Here is a 27,656-nt window from a genome sequence, read left to right on the forward strand (position 1 = left end):
TTTACGAGCAACTCTATACGCTAACGTAGAAGAAAAATCATGGTGATTAAAAATTAAGCACGAACAGAAACTTGATTTTTGTTGTCTTTGATATACAGCTGTGTAAGCTTTAAATACAGGCAACAAAGGGAACACGTGTTGCAGGTCCTTTGTGGTACAGATTTCTATGTCTTTCACTGCATTATAATCATGTACATGCTGATCCATAATTTCTTAGTAAAAAATACTTGTATTCAACATGTGTTTGTCATATACCTCCAATGCAATTTGCATTAATTAAACAACACTTATCTTGGCTATGTTTAATTTTCGCAGCATGCATTTATGTCTATGTCAATTAGTAAATAAAATTACCTATGTAAACAATTTATGGATTTTTTTGTTGTTGTTGCTATTGCGCGTCTGCAATGGGTGATAAAAAAATACGAGAAACGATATGGGTTTTTTTTAAATGAAAGGATTTTTTCCCCTTTGCATTTAATTGCATTTTAATTTCTTGCAAGTAAAGGAAAACAATACATTTTTTTTTCAATTTATAACTAGAACTAATAGTAAATTGTAAGAATTTAATTAAATAAAAGGAATAGATTTTATACACCAAATTTAAACAAAGATATATTTGTAACTGGAACCATTCGTATTCATTACATGATAGGATGGATTTGTGTTGTCAATATTAATTTCGCATCAAAGAAAACAATATAATATATAATCGTTTACAGTATTGTAGTAGATATTGTAAATGAAAACCTCATTATGTTTCCGTATCACACAATATAATGTCCAACACATAAGTGTTGTAGCATATGTGCTTAACAAGTAAACTGTATTTACATTTACAATATTAAGATGCTATGAATAACAGCTGGCGCGGGGTTTCACACACTTATGTTGAAATATTATATTGTATTCGCGTGCAGCAACAATTAACGCACAATTCATCATAAGTCGAGTTTCTGACATGCCAAGTTTGTTATTATTTGTTTACATAGTGCCCCATGTGCTAACGGAGCAGTTAGTACATGTACCGTCGTTACATTCCCCCCAAAATAAAATCGTTCGACAACACATGAATGAACACTGTATTAATATTTTGAAAAAATGGATTATTTACTGTTAATTCGGAAATAATATTTACATTCTATTGTAGCTATGATAAGTATGTATAGTGTGTGTGGTGTATTTAAACGACACGGACAATTATTTGTAAAAAAATCAATTTTTCAGTCTTAAGACTTTTTGATAAATGCTTAAAGATTATGTCGCCTGTCTTCAATAGTTAGGAATATTGAGTAATAAGTTTGGATAGTGTTTTATGGTAATTACAACAAATATTTGTCGTATTTCAAGTGATGTTTTTCTGACATGAAGGAAACTAATTTGATAGGAAAATGTTGACTGGAATTTTGAGTGTGACTATTATAGGATTGTGTTATTGCATAGAAAAAGCACCAGAACCGGTAGAAAATCGTCTTCATCACGATCTCTTGCACGTTCGTTCCTACAGTAAACTCATCCGACCTGTTGATAGTAATCTACAAAGGCTTACTGTTAAAGTAGGCTTACGTCTATCCCAGCTTCTAGATATGGTAAGTCACTGTCAAACGTAGTTAATGATAATGAATGGGGAAAAGGGGGATTGGATATTTGAGACTTAGTTTAATTTTGTGCCCAATTAACATGATTAAGTTTATTACAGTCAAAACGCACTCCCTTCACTGTACTTTTTGCTTTTATATCTTTTTAAAGTACTTTTTGCCTTTGTATCTATGTAGTTCTTTTTACCTTTATATCTATGTAAAGTACTTTTTGCCTTTGTATCTATGTAGTTCTTTTTACCTTTATATCTATGTAAAGTACTTTTTGCCTTTATATCTGTGTAAATTTATGATATATTCATTATTAAATTATGTGTGTATGATATTTATAGATTGAATGATGTTGTGTCAATTTTGTTCATTTTTTTTCTTGAAACTTTTCAGTAAAACCATTAAAGCGATGATGTCCTTAAGTTAATTAAAATAAGTAACCCCCTTTTCAACATGTTTAGTATAAAGAGTAAGTCATGCCGAAAACTTATCATTTTCAAACTATATTCTCAATAATACAAGCGTCATCTGTCGTATTTTGTTAAGTTCAGCTCACACATTTGTCATCTGTGTACGAATAAGATTGATGTTAGAAGGCATTTTCCCATTGACACAGAGTAGTCGTGCCAGTTCAGGGTCAACAACAATTGTGTTTGACAACAATAGTATAGAATGGTCAGACTGAAACGGCCATAATCTAGCGGATAATCTTTTCGCCATTCGCTACATGTGTGCACCATGCATTTTTTTCAAACTATAGACAAACATTGGAAGATTAATGAAATGAAAAATCGTCATATTGAATTTAGGTTTGCAAGTGAACTTCAAATAAAAAAAAATCAACCCTGATACTTAAGTGTAAATTATTTTGCATTATTAATATTGATTAAAATGCTTATTATTGATATATAACATGTATATTTATTTAAAAAAGAGTATTTGTGTGCCACTGAATGTAGTTTCGAAGTTGTATTCATTCCACAAACATATATCTAAATTATGCGATATATGCAAGTTCTCTAAAGATGATAATGGTATATTCCACCAAAGAGACAATAACCAAACTACAAAATAACCAAAAGATACATGTATTTAAAGGGCAAGATGCAGAACTCAGCAAAGGACACATATCTATAAACACTTTAAACGTTTGATGAATTATTCAAAAACAATCAAAGACCAGCAATTAGCACTAAATTCTGAACAAAATGAAGATATGACATTATTAATGATGAGGTTCTTGACTTTGGACATGCATGACATGCATGCAAATGAAAAGACGCGAGTATATTATATTTATTTATTTTGCAAATCTTAACCCTCCCATTTTAAGCCTCGGTCATCAGATAAACTAACCATAAACAAAAGAACACACAATAACAACCATAATTGGAAAAGCATTTAACTTTTATATAGTTATAAAAAAAAGTATGAAAGAATGCTCCCAAGTCTTGAAATTAAGCTCTAAGCACTTTTATTCTAAGTCATGCTGTCACTACACTTAGAATATGCCTATGTCATGTATGTCTCAATTTCTATAATTATGCAACTAAGTCATTGTAGAGATGGCATAGATTGATCGTTCAACAGGGTAGATAAATTCATTAAAAACCTGCTTTTATCCCGCTTTACACAACATACAATGACATACGTCTATCAAGTTCCGTTTTTTTAAATAATACCCACAATGTTTTGTTCTTTTAATATAAGCATTATGTTTTTAAACACGACTTAGACTTTTAAGTAGTAGCTCAAGCTTATTTACTCATGAGCTCGAACCAAATTGCTTTGACCATGCCGACTATACCAAACTTTTAGATTGAGTAAATATATTTTGATGAACAACATGTTGATATTTTTTGCATTTTGATATTCCCCAAATGATACTGGAATGTATTAACTATTTGTTAATTATATTGCCTGTTTTTTATTCACTGATTTTTATTTTTATAATTCTCGTAATTTTTTCCTCAAACGTTTCTGCGGAAATCAACACAACAAATTTTGTAAGTAATTCACTCTTAAATGTCAAACCAATTTATAATTAGAAATTAAATTGATTACTAAATGCGATATTTTGTTTCTTGTAGATTTAAATTCTTTTTGATGTCATTTACAATTATGATACAGTATTGAGTAGAAAAAAATCTATTTTTACAAAATACTGTAATTGTTTGAAAAAACCTTTATTATCATGATTATAGTTGTTATGTATCTTTTGATATTCACAATTTGGCTATGAGTTTGACAATTTTGTTATAGAATTGTCGAGAGAACATTTGATTATATTTCTTTTAAACATAGGTTATTCACCTTTTTTTTTGGAAAAGAACATATCCGAAAAGGACATCTGATTGCACAGGACGCATGGTATTGAATATTTTATACAATCGTAAAATTTGCGGCAATGCGTGTTTTTATTTTAAATTGAATGCATAAAGAAGGAATATGCAATATGCACACTAAAACATTGAATTAAGAAACTATCATATTGTCTGATTAATCGTGCAAATTAACCGAAATTAAAACATCCAGTCATAGCTAACTACAGTGAATAGCCGAATAGAAATCGACAAAACCATGGCATAAAAAAGGACAAACAGTCTTCGAAACAATATTCATAATATGCTAAAAACTTATCAATACCAACCCTACCTATAACCAAACAGAAAGGGTACCAGATCTTGCTCCAGAGTTCGCACCTTTTGTGTTGCTTATATAGAGATTATATGTGTGTTAGTTCAACTTAGAGGACAAGTCCCATCAGGTGATGTCACAATAAATGAAACGAATTGTGTTTCCTCATTTGCAAAGTGAGAGTTCATTAAACTCTAAAAAGCTCAAAGCATTTTCTGATTATTAGAAGAAATAAGTATGTATAGTGTTTATGAAAAAGATCATTAATAAATTTCGTACGCAGACCACAACAAATTTTTATGACTTAAGTATTTTTTTTTCTTTTTACAACTGTAATATATAATTTACAAAGCAGCTAACATTAAAAAGCACATTTAACATTCATTTTTCATGACTTGAGTATAACGCAGACTTGGTCCTTTTAAGATTTTAATTGACATGCTCATAAGTCAATAAATAAGCACTGCGAATAGGTCTAAATAAGATGGAAAAAAAGGCAACATTCGAATATTGTTGTCGTCTACATAGTCTTGAAAACGATATTTCTTAAGTCATCGACGCCTGCTTTCTTACGCTGACATATAAATGGATCGTCTGCTCAAGAGGTTATCCTTTTGGTTACAAAGTAAATGATAACAAATTCAGACATACAATGACCTATAGCATATTTGCAATTCCTCATCCATGGGTAACAAGACATCTAGTATTGATCTTTGTAAATATCTGATCAAGAGTCTACTCATTTAATTCATTTGATTTTAGATGTAAATACAAGTTAGATTGAGATAGAGGAAATCATTATTACAAACTTCATTTACCCGCTGAATACCAATAATGAATCAACCTAAAAACGGCACCAATCCCGGATAAGGCTTAAACGATATTGAATCTTTTGTAATCGTTCTGAAATACCTCCTTCAAGAGATAAAATGCTTAACAATTATTCAAGAAAATGTTTTATTTCATTAGATATGTCATTTCATCAGTGTCTTAAAAGAACTGTCGAGTTGGCAATCGAAAAGATTTCAATTCATACAATTACAGCGCGTTCTAAGTCTGAAGTTTCATTCCTTGTAGCTATTCAAACTTAACAATCTGGTTGTTAATACAGATCTTAATTGCTCCGACTTTTACTTCGTCAACACATGAAAAGATTATGATAGTATTTAGAATAAAGTAATGTTGTTAAATTATAAGCAAGTAAAAACGGAAAGATAGAATTCTATAATAAAACATAGTTTAACATCGTTACTCCTAGACATATAAAATCTAGCAAACAAAAAGACTTAATAAACAACACACAAAACGCCTTCACGTTAAATAAAAAAGGAATGTTTTGAATTAATTCAATTAAAAAATCTTTCGATTTCATAACCCTTTAAATGTATATTATTTTGAAACCACTGTATTAAAAATATAAATGTTTGTAAATGAATGCATATTCCTGTATATATTTATACTCTCTCTCAGCCTATGTATCTGTAAAGGTTATGAGAATAAAGATATTGTACTAGTATTGCATTAAAACAGTATACACAAGATCATTCATGAGTTTTACCTGCTTGGTAACTAAATTAATTTTCAAAAAGCAAACATTTTAGAATAAGCAGTTCTTGTATAAACGATGCTTCGGAACAAAATAAAAATTATAAAGAACGTTGCCAAATAATGGAACATGTAGCAATGCTGCTGTCTTATTTTTCGAAATCCTGTTCATCGATTTTTCTTTATCAAAATAAAAGTCGTTTAAAACAATAAAATTGAGAATGGAAAAGGGGAATGTGTCAAAGAGACAACAACCCGACCGTAGAGCAGACAACAGCCGAAAAATATGTTCTCGTTTCTCGTTTTTTTAATATAGATTAGACCGTTGGTTTTCCCGTTTGAATGATGTTTACTCTAGTCATTTTTGGGGTCCTTTATAGTTGCTGTTCGATGTGAGCTGTTTTGAAGACCGTAATTTGGCATACATTTAGTATAATGGTTTACTTTTACAAATTGTGACTTTGACGGAGAGTTGTCTCATTGGCACTCATACCACATCTTCTTATGTCAATGTAAAATGTATGATGGATACCAACTTGTAAACGATGGAATGCAGGTCTGTAATGTTGACATTCCATCGTGCAGTTTAAATAACATATAAACTTCAATAAACGCCATATTCACTTCATTAATGTTAAATGCATCTTTGAACGAAACATCAGCTTAGGTGACCCTACTTGACCCAAACGACGTCATGAATTTGCGTCAAAGGGGTCACCAAGCTGTGCAGTGTAACTAATACATGTATTTACCGATGTGATTGGTCAATAACTGTGTTAACACATAACAATGGATTACATAATTTTACATACGGAAGACTGCTGATGCGAAAGTTTTCTTATGCCGCTAAGACGTTCAAGGTTGATAACCTTTAGGCCATTAACTTTTCTTAATCAGTTTCAGTCTCTCTCCTTGATAGTCATTTATTTAGAAAAATGGAAGAAGTTTTCTTATTTCTTTTAAATTTATTTACAATTGTTCATATAGTCGGAGCTATTTATTGACCTTGGTATTGTGTAGACAACTGTTAATACATGAAATAATGTTGACTTTCAGATGTCCCTCTTGATATTTTTGTTGTGGGCTTACTGTCTCGTTGACAAATACATCACGTCTTCGTTTATTCATACCATGATCTAAATCGGATCGTGACAAATCATAACTGAAAGGGTAATTTGTTTGTCTTTCTTTCATGAACGTGTGAAGATCAAGATTGACTGAGAGAGGTGTGCTTAAATTTATTGGATAAAACATCATAGAAGGTTTATACGTCTATGGACAAACTAAAGCGAAAACGAAAAGAAAATTATATGCCACCTATCCATTGACGAAGACTGTGTTTTGCCGTATATATTTCTTCTGTTGTTTTTTGTCGTTCGTTTGTTGTCTTATTGATAAATAACTTATACACCAGTAAATCATTTATTCATAAACTGATTAATGAGGTGGTTTGATGATTGATATACCGTCAATGCGTGAATTGAACCCTGTCTTCAATAGTTACAAATTTACCAATTGTACTCGTGTTATTTTACAACCGTATTTCTATATATATAATAGATTAGTAAATCTTTTTAATGCAGCAGTCTACAATGAAAGTTTTGAACTTGTTTGACTTCTTTTTCTCGCATTTAGATAAAAAAAACAACACGTAATTTGAAAATAAAAATAGTGTTTTAGTAAGGAGTCAGTAATATTTTATGCCGTAATTGTAACTATTGATATGTACACATAGGAATATCTTGTCGCTAATTGCTTCCGGAATCTGTTTTCGGCTGACATTGTCACAAGTTTAAAGCTATTTATCAGATTTATAAGTCTAGCAAACTGTTTTAAACTCGCCAAATAAAATAAAAAAGGTCATTAACATATGAATTGACTAATTAACACCGTTTTCTGTACTTGGAATAACCCGGACAGATAAGTAAACATAATAATTCAACATGTTCAAGTTACAGATTTTTAAATAAGTATTATAGATAGAAGTAGCATATTAATCTATTGCAATAAAAATTCATAATTTCAAATAAAATTTGTAGATTTATCTAACTATGTCCTTATATTTGTATAAAATAACATTCGTTTATAGTGGAACATTGTTTTAACAATGAAATAGCTGCAATCAAAATTTGCTTGCTAGTCCCTCTCTCACTGGGGTAAAGCTGATGACCGTAACTGCATTCACGGTCATCCCAAGATGTCGGACGAAAAAATTAGGTCAGTTTTTTTATTGTCGGTTAAGTTGTTTCTACACCATTTTCTTTACAAAGCATACATTGGTACGATGTAAATTTATGAAAGATTCACACGGAAGTCACAAATCTCTACCGAGAAACGTGTATAGAACGGGAAATTGGCTTTGAAAAATTCGCTAAGATGACCGTAAATCATCTTTAAAATATGTTCAAGATGACCGTGACATATAATAAGGATGACCGTGATTGGTAAAATGATGACTGTAATTTCGAAAGGATGACCGTAATTTATAAAGGATGACCGTACCTTTCATAGTATAACCGTCATTTCTAAGAAATATCCGTATTTGTATTACCTTTTTTTGTATCAAATAATTAATCGTGTTGGTGTAAGACGTATTTATAAGACAACATTAGTTTAAACAATATTTATTCAGATAATTCATCATGATACGATATTATACAAAGGAAATAATATTCAGGATTCAGAAACAAGCAATTTGCTTTTACAAATCTGTCTCCTTTACAAAAATGATACACTTATTGAACAATACATAAATATAAATACTGGCATGCTCTGTAATAAATATATGAATATGAAAAAGGTGAAAGAAAATGAAGAAAAAATTTAATGAAAACAAAAAATAAAAAAAAATAAACATGAAATGTTGTAATGTATACAGTGTGAAATGCTTTGGTTCCTATAGAGTGATGAAGCATTAACATCAAGGGTTAAAACGTTTACTTTAATAATATATGTCTGCACCAAACTAAACAAAAGACTATTTTGCTCATCTGAGAGTACCGTTGATCCAAAAAGCAAAGTTTTTGTGTTAACTTGGACAGGAAGAACTGAAACAGAATCCAATTGTTCTTGTCTTAGTATATATAGGACAAGATAACAGGAAGTGAGAATTTGTTTCTACATCACCACAACGACAATTTGGAGAGGCTACTAAGTTACGAAGGAAAAGGTGAGAATTCAATGAGCTTGAATCCACTCTTAAGCGAGCATGAAAAATTTGACCAAAACGATGGGATCTTACCATTTTGTGTACTAATTTGTTTTTTTAATAATGATAAAGATTCACATTTTCTTATGTTTAAAGTCATAAGAAACCTCAAATCAAAAAAAATAATGCATATGTTTTTTATAACTCAATGGATAGTTTTCATTATAAAACTTATGTACATATACTTTTTTCTGAAGAAAATTCTTTAATTTATTCATATTAAGAAGAAGTTTACTTTATTTTAATTGCTTGCTTCCAGCAACCAATTCCCCCGACATATTTTCCGTATGCAAAGTGACCTCAGTGTAACCCATCTCGTAAAACTCCGGTGATCACAATACGCATGGAAGTCCTTAAAATAAACTATTATCTGAATACACATGTTAAACACGTGCTCTCTTTCCATGCTTTTTTGTTTATTTTTTGTCGATTGTTGACAAACAGGTGACCATCGTTAAACTTCGGCTTCAAAACACGAACTTTAATTACCTGCCATATTTTCACAACAACATTGACCGATTGAAAAAAAAATTGACGATTATACGAAATTTACACGAAAAAAATGATAAATTCGTGCACAGAAGACTAAGTTTATGATGTGTGTATGCATTGGTTCAAGAATTGGAAGAACATAATTTTTCACCGGTCACTCGTTTCTTATGACTTTAAGTTAAGAGTGTTCCATAGTTTTGTTGTTGCAGGGATGAAATATTCAGAATATAGACGGGTCCGTGTGTTGACTTGTGAAATATTAGTTCTCTGTCTTGTATTATGATCATGCCTACTGCCTACTGAATCAGGCAATAAGTCTCTTAAATACTCTGGAGTTTTATTATTCAAAATTTTGTGATGATTTTGAGAGTCCCAAACGACATCGGCATATTCAAGAATTGGGCGAACAAATGATATGTAAATTTTTTCAAGTCAAAATCTATCAAGAAAATTTTTCATTTTTCTCATTATATTTATTCTTTTGTAAGATTTAGAAACTATATATATTCAATATGGTCGTTCAAGGATCCGTTGTTAGAAAAAAAAGACACCCAGATGTTTGTGTTTACTAACTGTTTGTAGCTCTTGGGTGTTCATATTAATGGAGGATGAAAGGGTCTATTTATTTGTTTTGAAATTATCATACTTTCAGTTTTTTGGGCATTAAAATTAACAAGCCATTTTTTTTTACCAATATTATGACAAATCTTATCTAAATCGTCATTAAAATTTTAGCTGTTTCTGTTGGATTGTCAACCATAATATATAATGAAGTGTCATCTGCGAATAGCTTAATTTGAGCTTGAATGTCTTCTACAATATCGTTTATAAATATAAAAAGAGGAGAGAGCCTAGAATGGACCCTTGTGGGACGCCTGCATTTACAGGTAACCATTCGGAACTTGAATTTTTTAACCGTTAATAACCACCCGCTCGACTCTATTTGTAAGATAATTTTCAAACCACCTAAGTAAAGAACCCGGTATGCCCGCTTGTCAGTGAAGTTTAAATAGCAGTCCCTTATGCCAGACTCGATCAAACGCTTTACTTATATCACAGAATACTACCCTTATTTCTTTACCGCTATCTAAAGCCTTCCCAAAATCATTCGAAATGTTAATTAATTGATTACCTGCTGAACCCCCCCCCCCCCCCCCCCCCCGTGTAAAGCCCGACTGATTTTCGTTAAAATATTATAGGTCATTCGGTTTACTATTTTTTTATAAACTGGGGTAACATTTGCTCTTTTCCATTGATCTGGAAAAGTAGACGTACTTAACCTTGTTAACGATAAGTTAAATAGTTTACAAAGTGGACACGTTAAAACAGAAGATTCTTCTTTTAAGATCTTTTAACAATTTGGGACTTATGAGGTCTGGGCCAGAAGCTTTTGCGGGATTAACAATTTTTAATATATCTTCAACTTCAGTAACAGTAAGTTCTATATAAGATCATATAACTAATGTCATCACTAATATTATGAAGTTCACACAGCACTTGGATCATAAATATTTGACTGGGAAGGAAAAAATCGATTAAATTCATTTGCCTTTTCGATTTCATCAAATATTAAGTTGTTATTAACCATTAATGGGGGTACACTTGCGTCGTTTGTTTTTAATCCGGATATTTGTTTAACCGTTTTCCACCAGTTAGTAGTGGACGGGTTACTGTTCATGATTTTTTTTTATTAAATTGTTGTTATAATCATCCTTCGATTTTCTTATTAAACTAGGAACTTCATTTCGTATTTTCTTAAATTTTGACCACTCCGATGGGTTATTATATTTTTTAGCCTTTCTGTGGTTTCTATTTTTTTTCCTTATCTTTTTTTAACATCATTTGTTAGCCATGGAGGTTCATTTTTGCGAACAGTTATTATTTTATTTGGAAAACATTTTTCAGCAGCTTTTGCGATAGTTTTTGTTATTTCGGTTGTAAATTGTTCAACATTATTTAAGTTAATTACGGAATTCCATTTTTTTCAGATAAAATGTTACGATATCTGTCATAGTCTCCTCGATCATATAGCCAATTTTTCCCTTTTAAAAATTTTTTGACGACATTTTGGAAAGTTCAAAAGACTGATTATAGGACAGTGAAAACGTATTTGGTCTAATAAAGGTGGTCCGACTCCACAGTAATTTATTATGCGAGCATCATTTGTTATAAAAAGGTCTAACAATGATGACGACGATTCAGTAAAATGAGTAGGTTCATCTATCGTTTGAGTAAGACTAAATTGACTTAACAAAGGTGTAATTTTTTAAGACAACATTATCCTAAAGGTAGACAAAAATAAGACGTGCTTCAAATACATGGTTCGTCATATGTAGCATCCAACTACAAACAAAATAGTTAAAAAGAACTAACCGAGCCCCTATTGCGACAAACTCAACAAAAAACAATGCATACAAATATGGATAGTTCTTTCAATTGACGGTCATCCTTTTAAATTTAGTCATTCTTTATAAATTACGGTCATCCTTAACAATTTACGGTCATCTTTTAACCAATTACGGTCAGCCTTGTTATGAATCGCTAATCCTGTTACGGTCATCTCGATTTCGATTTACGGTCATCCTCGCGAATTTTTCAAATACAAATTCCCGTTTTATACACGTTCCTCGGTAGAGATTTGTGACTTCCGTGTGAATCTTTTATATATTTACATCGTATCAAAGTATGCTTTGTAAAGAAAATGATGCAGAAACACCTAAAGACAATAAAAATACTGACCTAATTTTTCATCCGACATCTTGGGATGACCGTGAATGCAGTTACGGTCATCAGCTTTACCCCAGTGTCTCTGTGATAACACTGGCTCATTTTCCCAATCAATCTATCATGAAGGAAAGTAATTTCATGCAAATTCTATTCATAGTCTATTTAAAAAATGATAAAAAGTTCTTTATATTGGTATGTAAAAATTTTAAACGTTTAAATTTCAAATGTTTTGATACATCAATAACAAAAACTGAAATATATTGCATTGATTCATTTTGTAATTATTCAAAGTTATATCAGAAACCTAAACATAATTATAAAAAAAATGAACCTGTTAAGGGGAGACAATTCTCGTATAACTTTTTGTAATTGGCACATAATACCACGGAATGTCACTCATCATACAAATGGCACATCCATATAATTACTGTTAACTGCGCAATAGCGCCCCACCTTCAATGATGATTCTGAATTATAAATATAACCAAAAGTTGTTTATCTATAGATAGTGAAGACTAATGAAAGCTAACCCACTGTAAAAATATTTTTTTGCACTTTTTTAAAACTTCCCCAGGAAAAATTCTCTAGCCACTTGACTTTCATAGCTCAAAAAATCTGTTTTTACAGAATATTTGAATAAAGTAGTTACAGATTTTTCGTTTCTCAAAGTGTAAGACGCAATAAAAATCGTATGCTTGCACAATCTTACCGAAATACGGATTTAATTAAGTTCTAAACATTTTGACATTTCTTCGTATATCTTTTTTTTTTTTATCGAAAACCGGTTTAAACAAATCACACGTACGTGTTAAGATCCGACTAAATACCTATTTCCCGATATGGTCAGGTAAAATTGCTAATAGAAGTGTGTGAAACGTTAATAAGAGTATGTATTTGCTTTGACAATGTGGTATAAATACGTGCTACACGTATGAGAGAATACATACCATTTTTAAAAAAAATCCATTCAAATCAGATTTCAGTGACAGCTAAGAAAAACATCCTCTTGTACTGAAATAAAATGTTGATAGACGAAATACATACAATAGCTTAATATCCATATATTTTTATTTTAAAATTAATTAAAGGTTAACTTTCGTCAACAAAAAAGATAATTTCATGAATAATTTGTTATTTTGAAGAACGTGATATATTGTTTTAAAATTACTTAATTTCATTTGAGGTGACTTATAGGTCCATTGGGCCGGGTGTATTAATATTTATCATATATTGTATATTTATAATCTGTACATATTTACACATGTCACTATAATGAATAATTTACTTACTTACTTACTTTCTTACTAAATGAAGTTTGAACGTGTCGAAGGAGAACTTCATATATACTATTCTTCGTAGGTGTGTTTGTCATGTAAAACATTAAGATGGCAATGTTATTTATATGTAGATTCGAAAATGCATTACCAAATATTTTGTCAAATATGTCTCACTCCAATGGAAAGATAGGTAATTGAACTTTCAGAAGACAACAACCCCCCTCCCTAAAACAAATGCAATGCAAACAAAAAATAGTCTCTATCTCCACAATATGAAACTCTTTCCCTTTGTATGAATCAAATCAAATTATGTTTTAGTGTCAAATCCAAATATTGCAATTTTTTACCAGACCGAGCAGATGACACTATTAACAAACATACAAAATTTAAAGTTAACAAACATTGATACGGTTGCCTTTAATTGCTTACATTATTTCTTTTTTTTTTTAGTAACCACACTTCCTTAATTACATATTTTAGAAGTAAATCATATATTTAGATATTTTGAAGGTGATACTTTTGCAAAGTATGTGAAATATACATATATTCTTTGGTATTCAATTTATTCCAAGAAGAAAACAGAACTTCAAAGTTATTCAGTGTATGTGATATGCCATTGATAAGGTCATGGTTGCAAGTCTCAAGATTGAAAGATAGTACTGGGGTATAAAAAAATATTATATATGGAATGAATGCTAACGGATAAGAGTGTCAGGGATATATAAAACATCAGGGAAAAGCATTTAACTTGGAGTACGAAAATCATTGTCTAATGATACAAAAGGGCTATCAAACGAAAAGATACACAGAAAGAAAATAACTATCTCTAGATCTCACAAATACCATTGCTCCAAAAGGAAGTAATAAAGCAGTGTATTTAAATTTATATAATAAAACAAAGCTGCAAATTTATATAATAAAACAAAGCTGCAAATTAATACAATTGCAGCACCGACATCCCTAACTATGCTCATGTGATAGCTTCCGTTAAAGGAACATAACATGATTTGATTTAACTTTATTCCCCAATGTATCTTATACAATTGGTATGCTCTTGCCGGTTAAATGTTATGATATTTGATCATTATTCCAAGGAACTACGCGTCAAAAATCATCGCCATTTGTCCTTTCCTGTCTTATTTTATTGTTATCATTCCTAACCCATGGTTTTCTTTTTGTTCAGATTATTACCAAACATTAAAATGCTTTCAAGGAAAAAAGATTTATTACTACTGAATTCTTATAACTGACAGTTGCGATAAGTAGCTTATAACATCAATTTATGGAAACCCAAGTGGAAACACATTTTCTTTATTTTTTAACTACGACAGTTTTCTTCCTGCAAATAGAATTTTACAGATTGGAAACAATTAATTGTTTGGCTGCGAATAATATGACAGAGTTTGAGTGTCTGGGACAGATGGTCAATTGATAGCATGACATTGTAATTGATTTGTGCTTTCAGTGTAACATTGCATAATTCTGTAGTCAGAAACAGCAATTCTTCTTACGATACTGACTTGTAATAACAATGTTAACTGGATGATACCGAAGACATATTTAGAAGTCTACAACCTAGGTAGCAATAAAAGGAAAGGATTGTCATACAACACCAATGAAAATCACGGACTTAACAGTTGTTACATGACACCAAATATGTTCTGAGACTAAACACATGACACTAGCTGCTATTTATAGATGGTAGGGATAAATACAATTTATTATAATGAACAATAAATCCGTGAGTTGGAGGTCAAAGACTAGACCTGTCAGGAGAGGCAGTCCGAGTAGGAGTTTATGTAACTGCTGACTGTTACTCACTTTTCTATTGGCATTCCTTATTTTTTATCCTTCTTTTAGGTGGAGTCACTTTGTAGACCCTAATTAGTTTCAGTAACTGTTCAAATTGTTTTCGTCCAGACTTTTTGTGAAATATTACAAAAAGCCGATTGGTTTGATCTTTACACTTAGATTAAAGATATTCTTTACTTAACATCGCATTAATTGCTATTGTCCATTTTCGAAAACGATTTCATCCGAAGCACCTGATATCACCCGGCTTTTGGTGTGGTTCGTGTAACTCAGTCTCCGTTTTTCGATGTTGTATTTTGTATACTGTTGTTTGTCCTTTCGTTACTTCTATATATTTTGTTTGGACACGGCGTTGGCGGTTTTTTTTTTTTCGACTTATGATTTTGAATATTCTTTTGGTATCGAATTATTTGTTTAAAGCTACACAAATCATTGAACAAACGGTTGTTTGATTAAATCAAATTCAAATAAATAATTTCATTATTCTACAATTTAAAACGATACAGTTTTATAGATCTTTTAATGTTTCCTACATTGAAGCAACCCCAGATGTGTTAGTTGAATTTAGATCATTAAGAATAAATTGCACGGAAACAAGATTGACGCCTACCCATTAACTGGGCAGCTTCACGTCTGATCAGGATGCGCTAATGAATAGGAGATACGGTATTTATTGTTAACGGCCTTCAGAGTGTTGAAAGAACTATAATTCAAGAAAGAGAACATTGCTATGGGGTACTGTCTGATTCAGTGAAGAAGTAATTATAATTACAATTTATAATAATTTCATTGGTATATATAATTTGAATTATACAAGAATACTGCACAATTCGAAATTATTTCCGGATAAAATGACTTTTGCAGGGCAATGATTTTAGAACTATTTTACCTGCTGAATTCGGTTGGCCAACAACGTCGATGGTCATGCTATTGAAATAGTGACTTTTGGTAAAAGTTCTCAATTTATCAGAACACAAAATAAGCTAAGAACAAAACAAATCAAATCAAACAAACCTACAAAATCAAAGATATGCTGCCATTACTTATATCACAATAAAGATTAATGGAGTATAGACGTGATTAACGCTGTACTAAGGAACTTCAACATCAACGCTAAGCGATTAAAATGTTATAATTTTGCTAACACGAAATACTGTGACATTCAAGTTGTATAGACGATCAAGATTTGAAGTGTTTTAAAATAAAACTCTAAATTACAAAATGATCATGTACAATGGTATTGTATGTGTTAAAAAGCAATTTTTTGTTGATGTTTGTTTTTATTGTTACATAATTGAATCACACTAGGGTTATATACACACATTACAAAAATAAAAAAAATAAGCTAGTCTTTAAGATATCGATTGTTCTTTTTTGGCTTGTAAACTGGCTATACATGTATCTGTTAAAGTATATGAAAGGTGAAGCGTTTATTCAAAAGTGAGTTCTAAGTAACCTGGTGGCTAAACGTTGAGACTTCACCAAAAAGGACATCCACAAAATACCCGCAATGAAATTGTCTAGGACTTGATAGGCATTTGACATATGGTATATAAGTAATTTCTTAGGCAATGAACCAACTACCCCTTTTGATCTTTAAGAATGGATTATGGCAGAATAAAGAAATATACAACAATCAGTGCAAAGAGAGTTGTTTACTCTTTAACAGCAGTTTTACAGACGTCAAAACAAAAAGAATGAGTAAAATAATACCAAGTAACTGCTAAGTATTGAATATTACAAAGCAAATTCAGACATTCTTGGATATTATTATACTGAAGATCCCTGTTAGATAACTAGACAACATCCGCTATGAAACATGTGGTTATCGAGAATAAGTTGTAACTGTCCGGTTGCTTATTGCCTCAGTGCCATTTTTACACTGATCTGCAACTTTTTATAATGAAACTAAAGTTAAGAAAATTGCCTGGATTATTTGGAGACGGCTTTTAATAATTTTGGACATTAATATAAGACAATAATAGATTTCGATTAAGGTTGCCCATGGCCATAGAAACTTTGTAATTAATTGTCATTCTATGTTCTTTTATGTTATTCTTATTAAGAAATCAAAATATACCAGTATTTTGAATATCATGTTTTTTTTGCCACAATTGGCATGTCATTTGCGACAACGAAATTTCCCATGTTCGTCAAACAAATATCTCATCTGCACAACAATAAAACATGATATTTGCGATAACGCTTATTAGATATATTTTGAACAAGACTTTTAATACCAACATACCGGTAGTTGTGATAGCATATTAGTAATTCATTTTTGTCATTTAAGTAAATACAAACAATAGGTGTGACAAATGCAAATGATGATTAAACAACAACATCAACAATCTTGCTTGAATACAGTCATATGCGTGGTATCGTGGTAAATTGTGTTCTTTCAATGTTAATATAATTGTTTTGCTGTTCATATATGGTGTGATTATGGCTATACTATATTTAATGGTATACCAATACGAATTGTCTCCTGTTTTCAATACATTAGGTATCATATGAGTGGTCGTTAACAAATATTAAAGTATTTTCTCTTTTTGTCTGCAAGTGAAACATTGTCATCTTCCCATTTCAAAATGAGCATGAGCGCAGTGGGATACTCTACAAGTTTCCTATATACGAGCTTTGTTTACTCAGGATAGCACATATCTAAACTTTACCATCAATGTAAATATTATACACGATTCCCAGTAACTTTTGTCGACCCTCTTTATTTGTGCGTCTACATTGGATTTATTTATGGTGACACCATATTCAAAAATGTTTATCATCTTCAAAACTAACACTGTGCAAAGATTCATGCTTTTATCACAAAGTGATAAATTATGCCAATTTAAAGGTCTGACTGAACTTAGCTGCTAGGTTATAACATGTATAACTTTACCTCTTAATTGGCGCATTAACAGCATTAATTTTTGATTATTATTATAAATAAACTTGTGGTGCAACTAATATTGTCAGATTATTACATGATAGTTTTTAGATCAGCCTTAGGTCACGATATCAGCACAGGAACCGAAGGCTGATAATGCACCTGATTTGTAAGGTGTACTTATTGGGTATAATTATACTGCATTCTTCAACAAATTGCGCAAATGCAATGCGCCCGGTTATATATGCATGTGCAGTTGTTCATAAATATATAAGACAATTACATACCATATCCAAATGCATTAATTTGCAATCTTAAAGTCAATTTCATTTTGAAATAGTATTTGATTTTAAAGATAAATAATCAATATTTGTTTGTTTTTGTTCTAATTGATATTGTGACACGCGGATGACTGATGTACCCTTATTGCGACATTTTTACATATTATGTCTGTTTTGTTGACCGTTGTGGAATATCCATTATACAGATGATATCGGGTATGTTCCTTATGACATACCTACAATCCCGTCCCCTTTCACGAATGTGACCTACCGAATTGAACTATTAAATAGCTTTGAAATAACAACACGACGGGTGCCACATGTGGAGCAGGATAACCTTATCCTTCAGGAACACATGGAATCACCCCTAGTTTTTGGTGGGGTTCGTGTTGCTGTTGTACCCCTTTTTGTGACATTTTGTTCACGCATCGTTGTCAATATAATGAAATTAGATGCGACTGTCGTTCAAATAAGATGTTCAGCGCTATAAAACCAGGTTCAATCCACCATTTTCTACATTTGAATATGCATTTACCAAGTCAGGAATATGACAGTTGTTGTCCATTCGTTTGATGTGGTTTGTAATTTGATTTTACCATTTGATTAGGGACTTTCTGTTTTGATTTTTCCTCGGAGTTCAGTATTTTTGTGATTCTACTTTTTTTGTAGTTGGAGTTTATCGAAATTTCAAAATTGATTCTTGAGTTCTATTAACTTTCTTATTCAATCATAATTTATGTCCATTGGCATGAAACAGCTGTACAAGAGAAACAAAGTTAGCAGGAATATTAAAGTATAATACTGCCATTTTAAACTAACACTTATAGTGATTCAGTGAAATCTGCTCCACCTCCATTTGAGATAGAAATTCCTGAAAAATATGAGGTTTCTTTTAATGATTTTTTTATTTTGCTTTCAGGATGAGAAGAATCAGATTATGACAACAAGTGTTTGGCTTCGGCAGGTATATACTATTACTTTTAAACAGGTTAATGTGTACAGCAATTTTTTTTAAGGATGAGAAACATATATAAAAGTGAAAATGAAACAATGAAGAAATACTAACATCAAATGACACAGAAGCCAATACCTTTTTTTTTGTTTTTGTTTGATAAAACAAAAACAAAATAAAAATAGAATAATATTCAAAGCAATACTGTAACTATAATGTGTAAATACTGACACTTTGGCATCAGTTTATAGAGCTTTGAATGCTAACGCATTTATTGAAAACCAGATATTAAAAGCCAAATGAATGCTTAACTTAACTCGCCATCAGAAATTAGTATTCCGACTTGCATGCTTCCCTTAAGCACCCCCTAAAAAAAAAAAAACAACAACAAGAGAAACATACATGTACAAAAAAAACACCTACGTATGATTTTTCCTTTTTCCTTTTCTTTTTCTATTTTATATAAAGTGAGACACCAAGTTAAGTTTACTCTATAAGTTGGGACTATGCGACATTTTTTTTCGGAATGTGTGTCAAAGTCATACTTTTCTCATGTGAATAGTGCTGACTAGTATGATTTCGTATTCGGTCAAAATCTTGACAGTGATGTATTGCAACTTTTGGGCGATATTCTGATATGTCACCCTTCTGTTCGTCAATACTTTCAATTATACAAGTTCCTGTATGCTAGACACGACAACAGTTTTGTTCTCGTTGCGTGTGGGGTTTTTTTTCCAGAAGAAATACTAGTAGTAATTTGACAGTAATAACAGTAAATCAATTGGTTAACAAGATGTTGCTTGCAGATATACCAAACTGCCGTGAGATTTTTGGGGAGTTTTCAGTACGACGGAACACGGTCCTAGTTATTTCCTTCTTCCAATTCATTCTGTAGAACATGTAGAACTCAACTGAATCAGATTCGTATAATTTTGATTCCTACATTAAACTTTAAAATTTGAGTAACAAATTGATACGTGTAATCTCTGATTGGGTTTTTGAAGGATTCCCAATTATATTGATCTTCGTTTCCGATATCAATTCACAGTCTGCTTTGCGTTTAATAAGGAGATGTTAGTGAACTAAAATTGGATCATTTTACACATTCAACTTTGTACTTGTTTGGCTTTATAACTATTTTGATATGAGCGTCACTGATGAGTCTTATGTAGACGAAACTCGCGTCTTGCGTACTAAATTATAATCCTGGACTTTTGATAACTGTTTACATATATGTTCATTTTAAATTCATGAGAAAGTTAATGAAAAATTAAAGTTTAATGGTCTTAATTTGAAAGTAGAAAAAAAAATAAGCACTGTTGAATATTTTTTTTAAAATACAACAGTATGTTAAATCATAAGGGGACCTTCATTCTTGGCCAAGACATTGTCACGAAAAAAGTGTTTTGTAAATTAAATATTAAATTGGTTTTTGTGATATATCTATTGTAGTTGATCAGAAACAAAAAGAATGAATAATTTATATTTTAACAGGAATGGTTTGACCAACGTTTGAAATGGAATCCAAGTGAATATGGAGGAATCAAAATGACACATATTCCGTCTGATCATCTTTGGCGTCCTGATATTCTACTTTACAACAAGTACGTATATTGTAGATTCATAAATATTCGTAGATTTCGTGGGTGCAAGGAAACCACGAATTAAAATGTTCAACGAATTACAAGTTTTCTTCAGAAACATTTGCAGACTTTGCGAAAACCACGAAATTGAATATTCACGAAAAGTTTTTATTTATCCACGAAAATTGATATCCACTAAAATATATGAATCCACAGTAAGTGGTAAACGGTTCGTGTTTGTCTTATGTACTTTAAATTGCAGTGTTCCTATAACTTAATCCGTTAATTGTGGTACTGCGATTGTCTGGATGAGACCAACTTACTGTCACTTAAATCTCTGCATCATTGCATTACACAAAAAAGAAGGCTTAATGTCAAACTTAATTGTATACCAAAATGCAAAATGGTAATCAGATATAGTATAATCACAATTTGATATAATGTTATATTGACATTATTAGAATCGCTAAAATGAAAAATATCAAATCGTAAACACAATGAAACTTTCCATAGGGTTTTCCTTTTATTAAAACTACCAAACGAATCAGATAGATAGATAATGGAATTTGAGAGAGAGAGAGAGAGATGGGATGGGAGAGGGGGTGGGAGGGAGAGGGAAAAACAGATTTTAAGAGAGACATATGAGAGAGAAAGCAAAGGATAGGAAGATTTTGTGAGAGAGACAAAAGGATAAGAGGATTAAGAGAGAGAGAGGGAAAACATTTGTTGAACATGTACATTCATTTTGTTCCAGGCTTGTTCAGAATAATTAGTAACACAAACCTGAAAACCTATAAATGTCTGACAGCAATTGAAGCAAAACCTCCGTCTTCACTAATGATCTAAAGCTACAATGAAGTTATGGTGTAATATTTTGTTTCCGTGTGAAATGAAGAAATTTGTATGGAATTCCCAAGTTTTACATGACATTTTCTATCATCCCATGTAATTAAGTCTGTGCAATTTGGTTCGGCTTTGTTAGAGCATAGTAGTAATCGTGTTAGCTAGAAATGGCGTCCAAATAAATACAACAGTTTATTGAGAAAGAGCAACATCAAATTACAATACATTTTAGTAAAGTTTCTTGTCATGTAAATCGATTGAACAATATATTTTTGATGATAAAATATGGTTAAGTGTGACCCCTCATTTTACTGTCTTCTTCATCAATTTGGAAATCACTGCTCAGACTGATTAAATTGATTCTGACCAAATCATATTATAAAATCTTAGTTTTCGTCAGCACTATAACAGTAAACTACGGAAAGCAACTGTTCTAATAAATCAAAGTTGATTTCTTTCAAGAAATTAGTGTGCATCACTGGGCAAGTGAAGTATAAAGGATACAATTTTGTCATTTTCTTTTTCCGCATGAAACGGCACTTCTCTCTGATAATCACTAAAACTTCCCGTATTGAATTACTCTTAACAAAAAAAGAAGTTCAATTTTTTTCTGAAATTTTTTTCTCAAAATGATTAAAGTGCATTTAAATTGCTGTACCAGTCCAAATAAGAGTGAACATTTGAACTTGGACAACTATCAATTAACGGAGATGTGTGGAGCCTACGCAAATGAGAGGGCAACGAATGACAGCTTAAAAATACAAGGACATCTTTAAGTTTTCAAACGTTCTTCAATATATACCATGCTCAAAATCATCCCAAGTTTAAAGAAAAGTTGTAAATAAACAAAACAAAATTGTGTATGTATGAGCTTTTTATTTTGCCATCTGATTAGCATGATTAGAGACTCTCCTTTTTGAATTTTCCTCGGAGTTCAGTGATTTTTGTGATTTTACTTTTTACATCAAATTCTCTTTGTATATACTTTGTAAAAAATAACATTATTATTATCTATTATAATATACCATTAATATATAAACTACGATTGTATTGTAATTTGTCGAGCTGCATGTATATAGGGTTCCAATTTAAAAGAATATTAACATATCAAAGACTTTCAATGATATACTGTCATCGCTAATTCCCTCTAGAAAAAAAAACAACTTGAAAATAATAAAAGCAACAACAAAAAAAGCAAATATCTAGAGTTCGGCTTTAAAAGGTCAAAAGTATTAACATTTATAATTTAGTTGTAGTGTCTTTTTATATTTCAAATGATTTATTATGAATATATTTAAGGATAAATCTGCGTAAAAAAGGCACATTTATTACCCACTGGAATATCATATGACGGCATATTTATTAACCAAGCTATATAGAAACGACTCTAATGTCTGTCCCATTAGTTATGGAAGAGTTTTAACTTAAAAGGGGAGTATAGTGTAAAATGAGTTAACCCTCATCTAAGTTTTAACGACATGTCCATTGGAAGAAAGTTGAGGACTTTCAATCAGTTCAATTTTCTTTACTCATGTCCTACCATGGAAGTATTATATGTCATGGAAGTATTATATTGACGTCAATATAATACTTCCATGGTCCTACTATGTTACAAGATTCTTTCAATCAGTCAAAAAGCTCTGGTAATAAAAGTATCTCTGTCAGTTTTCTTTGAATTTTATCAATCCTTATATCCTATTTTTTTTTTTATTATTATTCACATACATGTTAGAACTTTAATCCCAGTGTTCAAAGTGTTCATACTAATTTATATTCATATTTAATTCAATGTCAACAACCAATTTTCTATTCTTTCAGCGCTGATGGTGATTTTGTTGTTACTTTGCTAACAAAAGCTACCGTTAATTTTGATGGGAAGATTATTTGGGAACCGCCTGTGATATACAAGAGTTATTGTCCAATTGATGTGGAATATTTCCCTTTTGACATGCAGGAATGTTTTATGAAATTTGGTTCTTGGACATATGATGGACACGAGCTGGACTTACAACATATCTGTGATGCCCAAGCTGTATATAATGAAGAAACAAAAGAGAAAGTTATAACATGGGGAATTGATATAAAAGATTTTTACCCAAACGTTGAATGGGATATAATAAACGTAACAGCTAGACGGAAAGAAAAGTTTTACCCGTGCTGTCCAGAACCGTATCCTGATATTACATTTAATATCACACTGAGGAGACGTACCTTATTTTATTCCTTAAATCTTATCATGCCATGTGTATCTATATCATGTTTAACCGTGTTGGTATTTTATCTTCCATCCGACAGTGGAGAAAAGATCACGTTATCAATATCTATATTGCTGGCGTTGACTGTGTTTTTCCTGCTGCTTTCTGACATAAATCCTCCAACTTCATTTGTGATACCTCTTATAGGTAAATATTTGCTTTTTACTATGATAGTTGTGACTATGTCTATATTTTTAGCTGTGTATACCTTAGGAATAAATTTTCGTCGGCCTGCGACTCATAGAATGAGTCCATGGGTGAGACGTGTGTTTACAGAGATATTACCCAGAATTCTTTTAATGCGTAGGCCGGATATGGAACGGACAACAAGAGTGCCTATTCGAACTTGTAATGGGATAGAAATGCGTGATGTTCGTGACATCTATTCCAGTTCACAAGCGTCTTCTCATAGCAAAGAGTGGACGACAGAGTGTGCATATGATAATACGCAACAAAACAGTGATTTAACAAAATATCCAAGAGAAATTAAAGAGGCGTTTCAAGGAGTTATATCTATAGCAGATCATCTAAAAACTGAGGATGAAGAGAACTCTGTAAGTTTTAATTTCAACGAATTTCATTTATCCATAAAGTTGCTATCTTTCAAAATTTCCAACAATCAAAAATGACCGAAACAGGGTTAAAAAAACTATTAAACATGTTAAAGGAAACGCGAACTGTTGAGAAATGGGATCAGATGCAAACAGTTAAAAAATCGTATCGTTTAAAGTCGTTCATAATTCTAAAGTGATGAGGGACAATTTATACGCTAAAACACATATCCTAACATTTATGAATGATACGGACGGTATAAAAAATCGGTTTAAATTAATCCAGCCTATGGTTCAAATTATTGACAGAAATCAAAATCAATAATACGGAAATGTATTACGAGGTATACAAACAAAAATATGTTTTGTCAATTTTTCTTGTTGGTTGGTCACTTAATAATGTTGTCTTCTCTAAACCTTATGTTCCTAACATAGCAACACTTCTAACAATAGACAACTAAAACACAAACGTATTTTTGTCGACTAGCTTGCTGCTTGTGTATATTCTGAGCTGCCGATTTTATTAAACAAATATGTACAAACATGTCACATCAGTACACATACAAAATTGTGGCAATCATAATGACTTCTAATATCTACTACTAATATCTAAATGTTTCGTGGCCGTCCAGGAAAAACTACTTTTAGAAACCTGTGTCCGTTTGCCCGATGCCATGCGAAACCCCAAGTGTTGGACCGCACTTGATATAAGAATGTTCAAAAAACATTTAAGAAAACATTTAAAAAACAAAGAATCTGCTATCAGTCAAAAGACTGCGGCTAAATGAAATAATTTGAAGACAGAAATGAATCTGAAATAACCGAATCCGATTACGTTTGTATAGCCATACCACCTATATATAACGAAAAGTTTTAACTTTAATGCTAATTTGAACATACTTATATATTTAAAAAACGTTTCTTAACGTACAAGTTAAAAAATTTGATGTTCACTCAAGTAAAGCAGGGCTAGAAATGACCATATATACACCTATCATTTAACACAATAATTTTTCCCGCCTAAAAAATTCATACGACTTCGAACTACGTGAGAAGACAATTAATTCCCGTTACACTACGTGCCACGGAAATTAGGAAGTCTTCTCTAAACCTTATGTTCCTAACATAGCAACACTTCTAACAATAGACAACTAAAACACAAACGTATGTTTGTCGACTAGCTTGCTGCTTGTGTATATAGAAAAAAAAATTCATACGCCTTCGAACTACGTGAGAAGACAATTAATTCCCGTTACACTACGTGCCACGGAAATTAGGAATTCTCCGCATCTCCTTGGTCTCATATTGAGCAAGTTAAATGAACCATATGTATTTTCATGATTAAAGCAGCTTCTTAAGAATGCATAGATCATGTAGATCAAAAGATACTTTTTTGTATCCATGACGTTTTACCGATTAGAATATCCTTCATGATTTGCGTGTACCATCCGTCTAATTGACCAGTAGTGAAAGTAAATAGTATAGTATATTCAGTAATGGCCTGATTCTGTAAAAGATTGTTAAGGATATTGTTTTGACACACAATGGTTGCCTAATTGATTATGATATCAGATTATAGTATAGGTCACAAAGATATTATTAATAAGAACAAGAATTTCAGTTACATTAAGCAATTTCCATCTCAAATCTTTTTTTCTTATCCGTACAAACTGTTTTCGATGTTTTTAATTTGTCTAAAAGATTGATGTGGGGCATAGGTCAGTTTTACAGTAACCAACCAAAACTAATAACCAAAAGACTTCAAGACGTCAATATACTGAAAACATCTAGATGTCAACATACTATAATTATCCAGTAATAGAAACTTTTCTATCAAAGGATGTACTCCTAAGTTGTGTAAAAGTTATTGAAATGAATTCAATCATGATCTAGTATCATGGTTAAGGTGAGAAAATTGTCATGTTCTGATGGTATTCCTAAAAAAAAAGCCAATGACAACCTTCGTCAAAGCCGATGTGTTCCCCGAATGCTACTTATAAGAATAAGAAGATGTGGTATGATGGCTAATGAGATAACTCTCCACAAGGGACCAAATGACACATGTAACCTTTATTCATACCTTAACTGTCGTATGGTACTTATCCGTTTATAACGATTTTTATTTTTATTTTAGGAAGCACGTGACTGGAAGTATATTGCCATGGTGATGGACCGTTTGTTTCTTTATATTTTTACAACTGCATGTGTATGCGGAACACTCAGTATATTTTTATATGCTCCCTCACTTTATGATTCACGCCCACCTTTAAGTTCTGATAAAAGGTATGGGAACTGCACTTACTAAAAGCATTTGATTTGGTCATTTATTTATTTTTTGCTTCGAGAAGTTGCTGTTTTTTACTGAACAAAGCTTTACAAGTTTTGATAATCAAAATATCCAAATACATCCATTAGAAAGTCCATGGCATTTTATACTTAGAACGTTGTACCAAATAGAGTTCAATAGATTTTGCGGTAATGACTTAAATATCAGTGCAATTTGTTCATTATTCAGTAAAAAATCAAACTGTCAAAAAACATCTTCATCAAAAACTTAAAATCGCAAATAATAGATCTATAAGCAGAGAATTTATCACCAAAATACTTAAACAACACAAACTTTCTTTGATAAGGATCATATTTAACGATTTGTTGCACTTTTTATATCCATTTCTTTGAAGTATATTATCAACAGATATCAGATTGATTATTTTTCTATATTTCTCATAACATGAGTGCGTTCGTTAAATCATCTATCGTATTGACACAACTTAATCTGTTTATTTTCCTATACGTCATAAGAAAATTTGTACAACGAAATATTACTTGAACATACTATATTAAAGATGATATTTGTAAGAATTTGTATGTGTCTTCTTGCCTTAATATGTATATAAAGTTGTCTTATGGCTACTTTCTAATGCTAGTAGTTTGAAGGTGTGGTTGGCTTGCTTCCTTTGTTGGTGTAAATGTTTTCTTAAGCATTGTAATTAAAATTGAACAAACGTTTATTCGAA

General features: G+C 31.3%; 1 protein-coding gene across 1 annotated transcript; it reads left to right on the top strand.

Annotated features, from left to right (window-relative positions):
- The first annotated feature begins 860 nt into the window (after window positions 1-860).
- Window positions 861-27,454, top strand: LOC134716023 (acetylcholine receptor subunit alpha-like 1). The gene is made up of 5 exons (XM_063578689.1): window positions 861-1,589; window positions 19,375-19,419; window positions 20,902-21,011; window positions 23,652-24,642; window positions 26,774-27,454. Exons 1-5 carry the CDS (start codon window positions 1,392-1,394, stop codon window positions 26,942-26,944), a joined length of 1,515 nt encoding a protein of 504 aa, XP_063434759.1. The 5' UTR covers window positions 861-1,391; the 3' UTR covers window positions 26,945-27,454.
- Window positions 27,455-27,656: the final 202 nt, after the last annotated feature.

Source organism: Mytilus trossulus, chromosome 4 (assembly GCF_036588685.1).
Source record: "Mytilus trossulus isolate FHL-02 chromosome 4, PNRI_Mtr1.1.1.hap1, whole genome shotgun sequence".
In the NCBI taxonomy this organism is placed as follows: Eukaryota; Metazoa; Mollusca; class Bivalvia; order Mytilida; family Mytilidae; genus Mytilus; species Mytilus trossulus.

What these genes read in the sequence shown, in the direction of transcription:
- LOC134716023 (XM_063578689.1), top strand. Translation starts at nt 1,392, where the DNA reads ATGTTGACTGGAATTTTGAGTGTGACTATTATAGGATTGTGTTATTGC. An exon ending in CAAGTGTTTGGCTTCGGCAG is followed by an intron (nt 19,420 to 20,901) that starts GTATATACTATT and finishes ATATTTTAACAG; the next exon opens with GAATGGTTTGACCAACGTTT. An exon ending in CTGAGGATGAAGAGAACTCT is followed by an intron (nt 24,643 to 26,773) that starts GTAAGTTTTAAT and finishes TTTTTATTTTAG; the next exon opens with GAAGCACGTGACTGGAAGTA.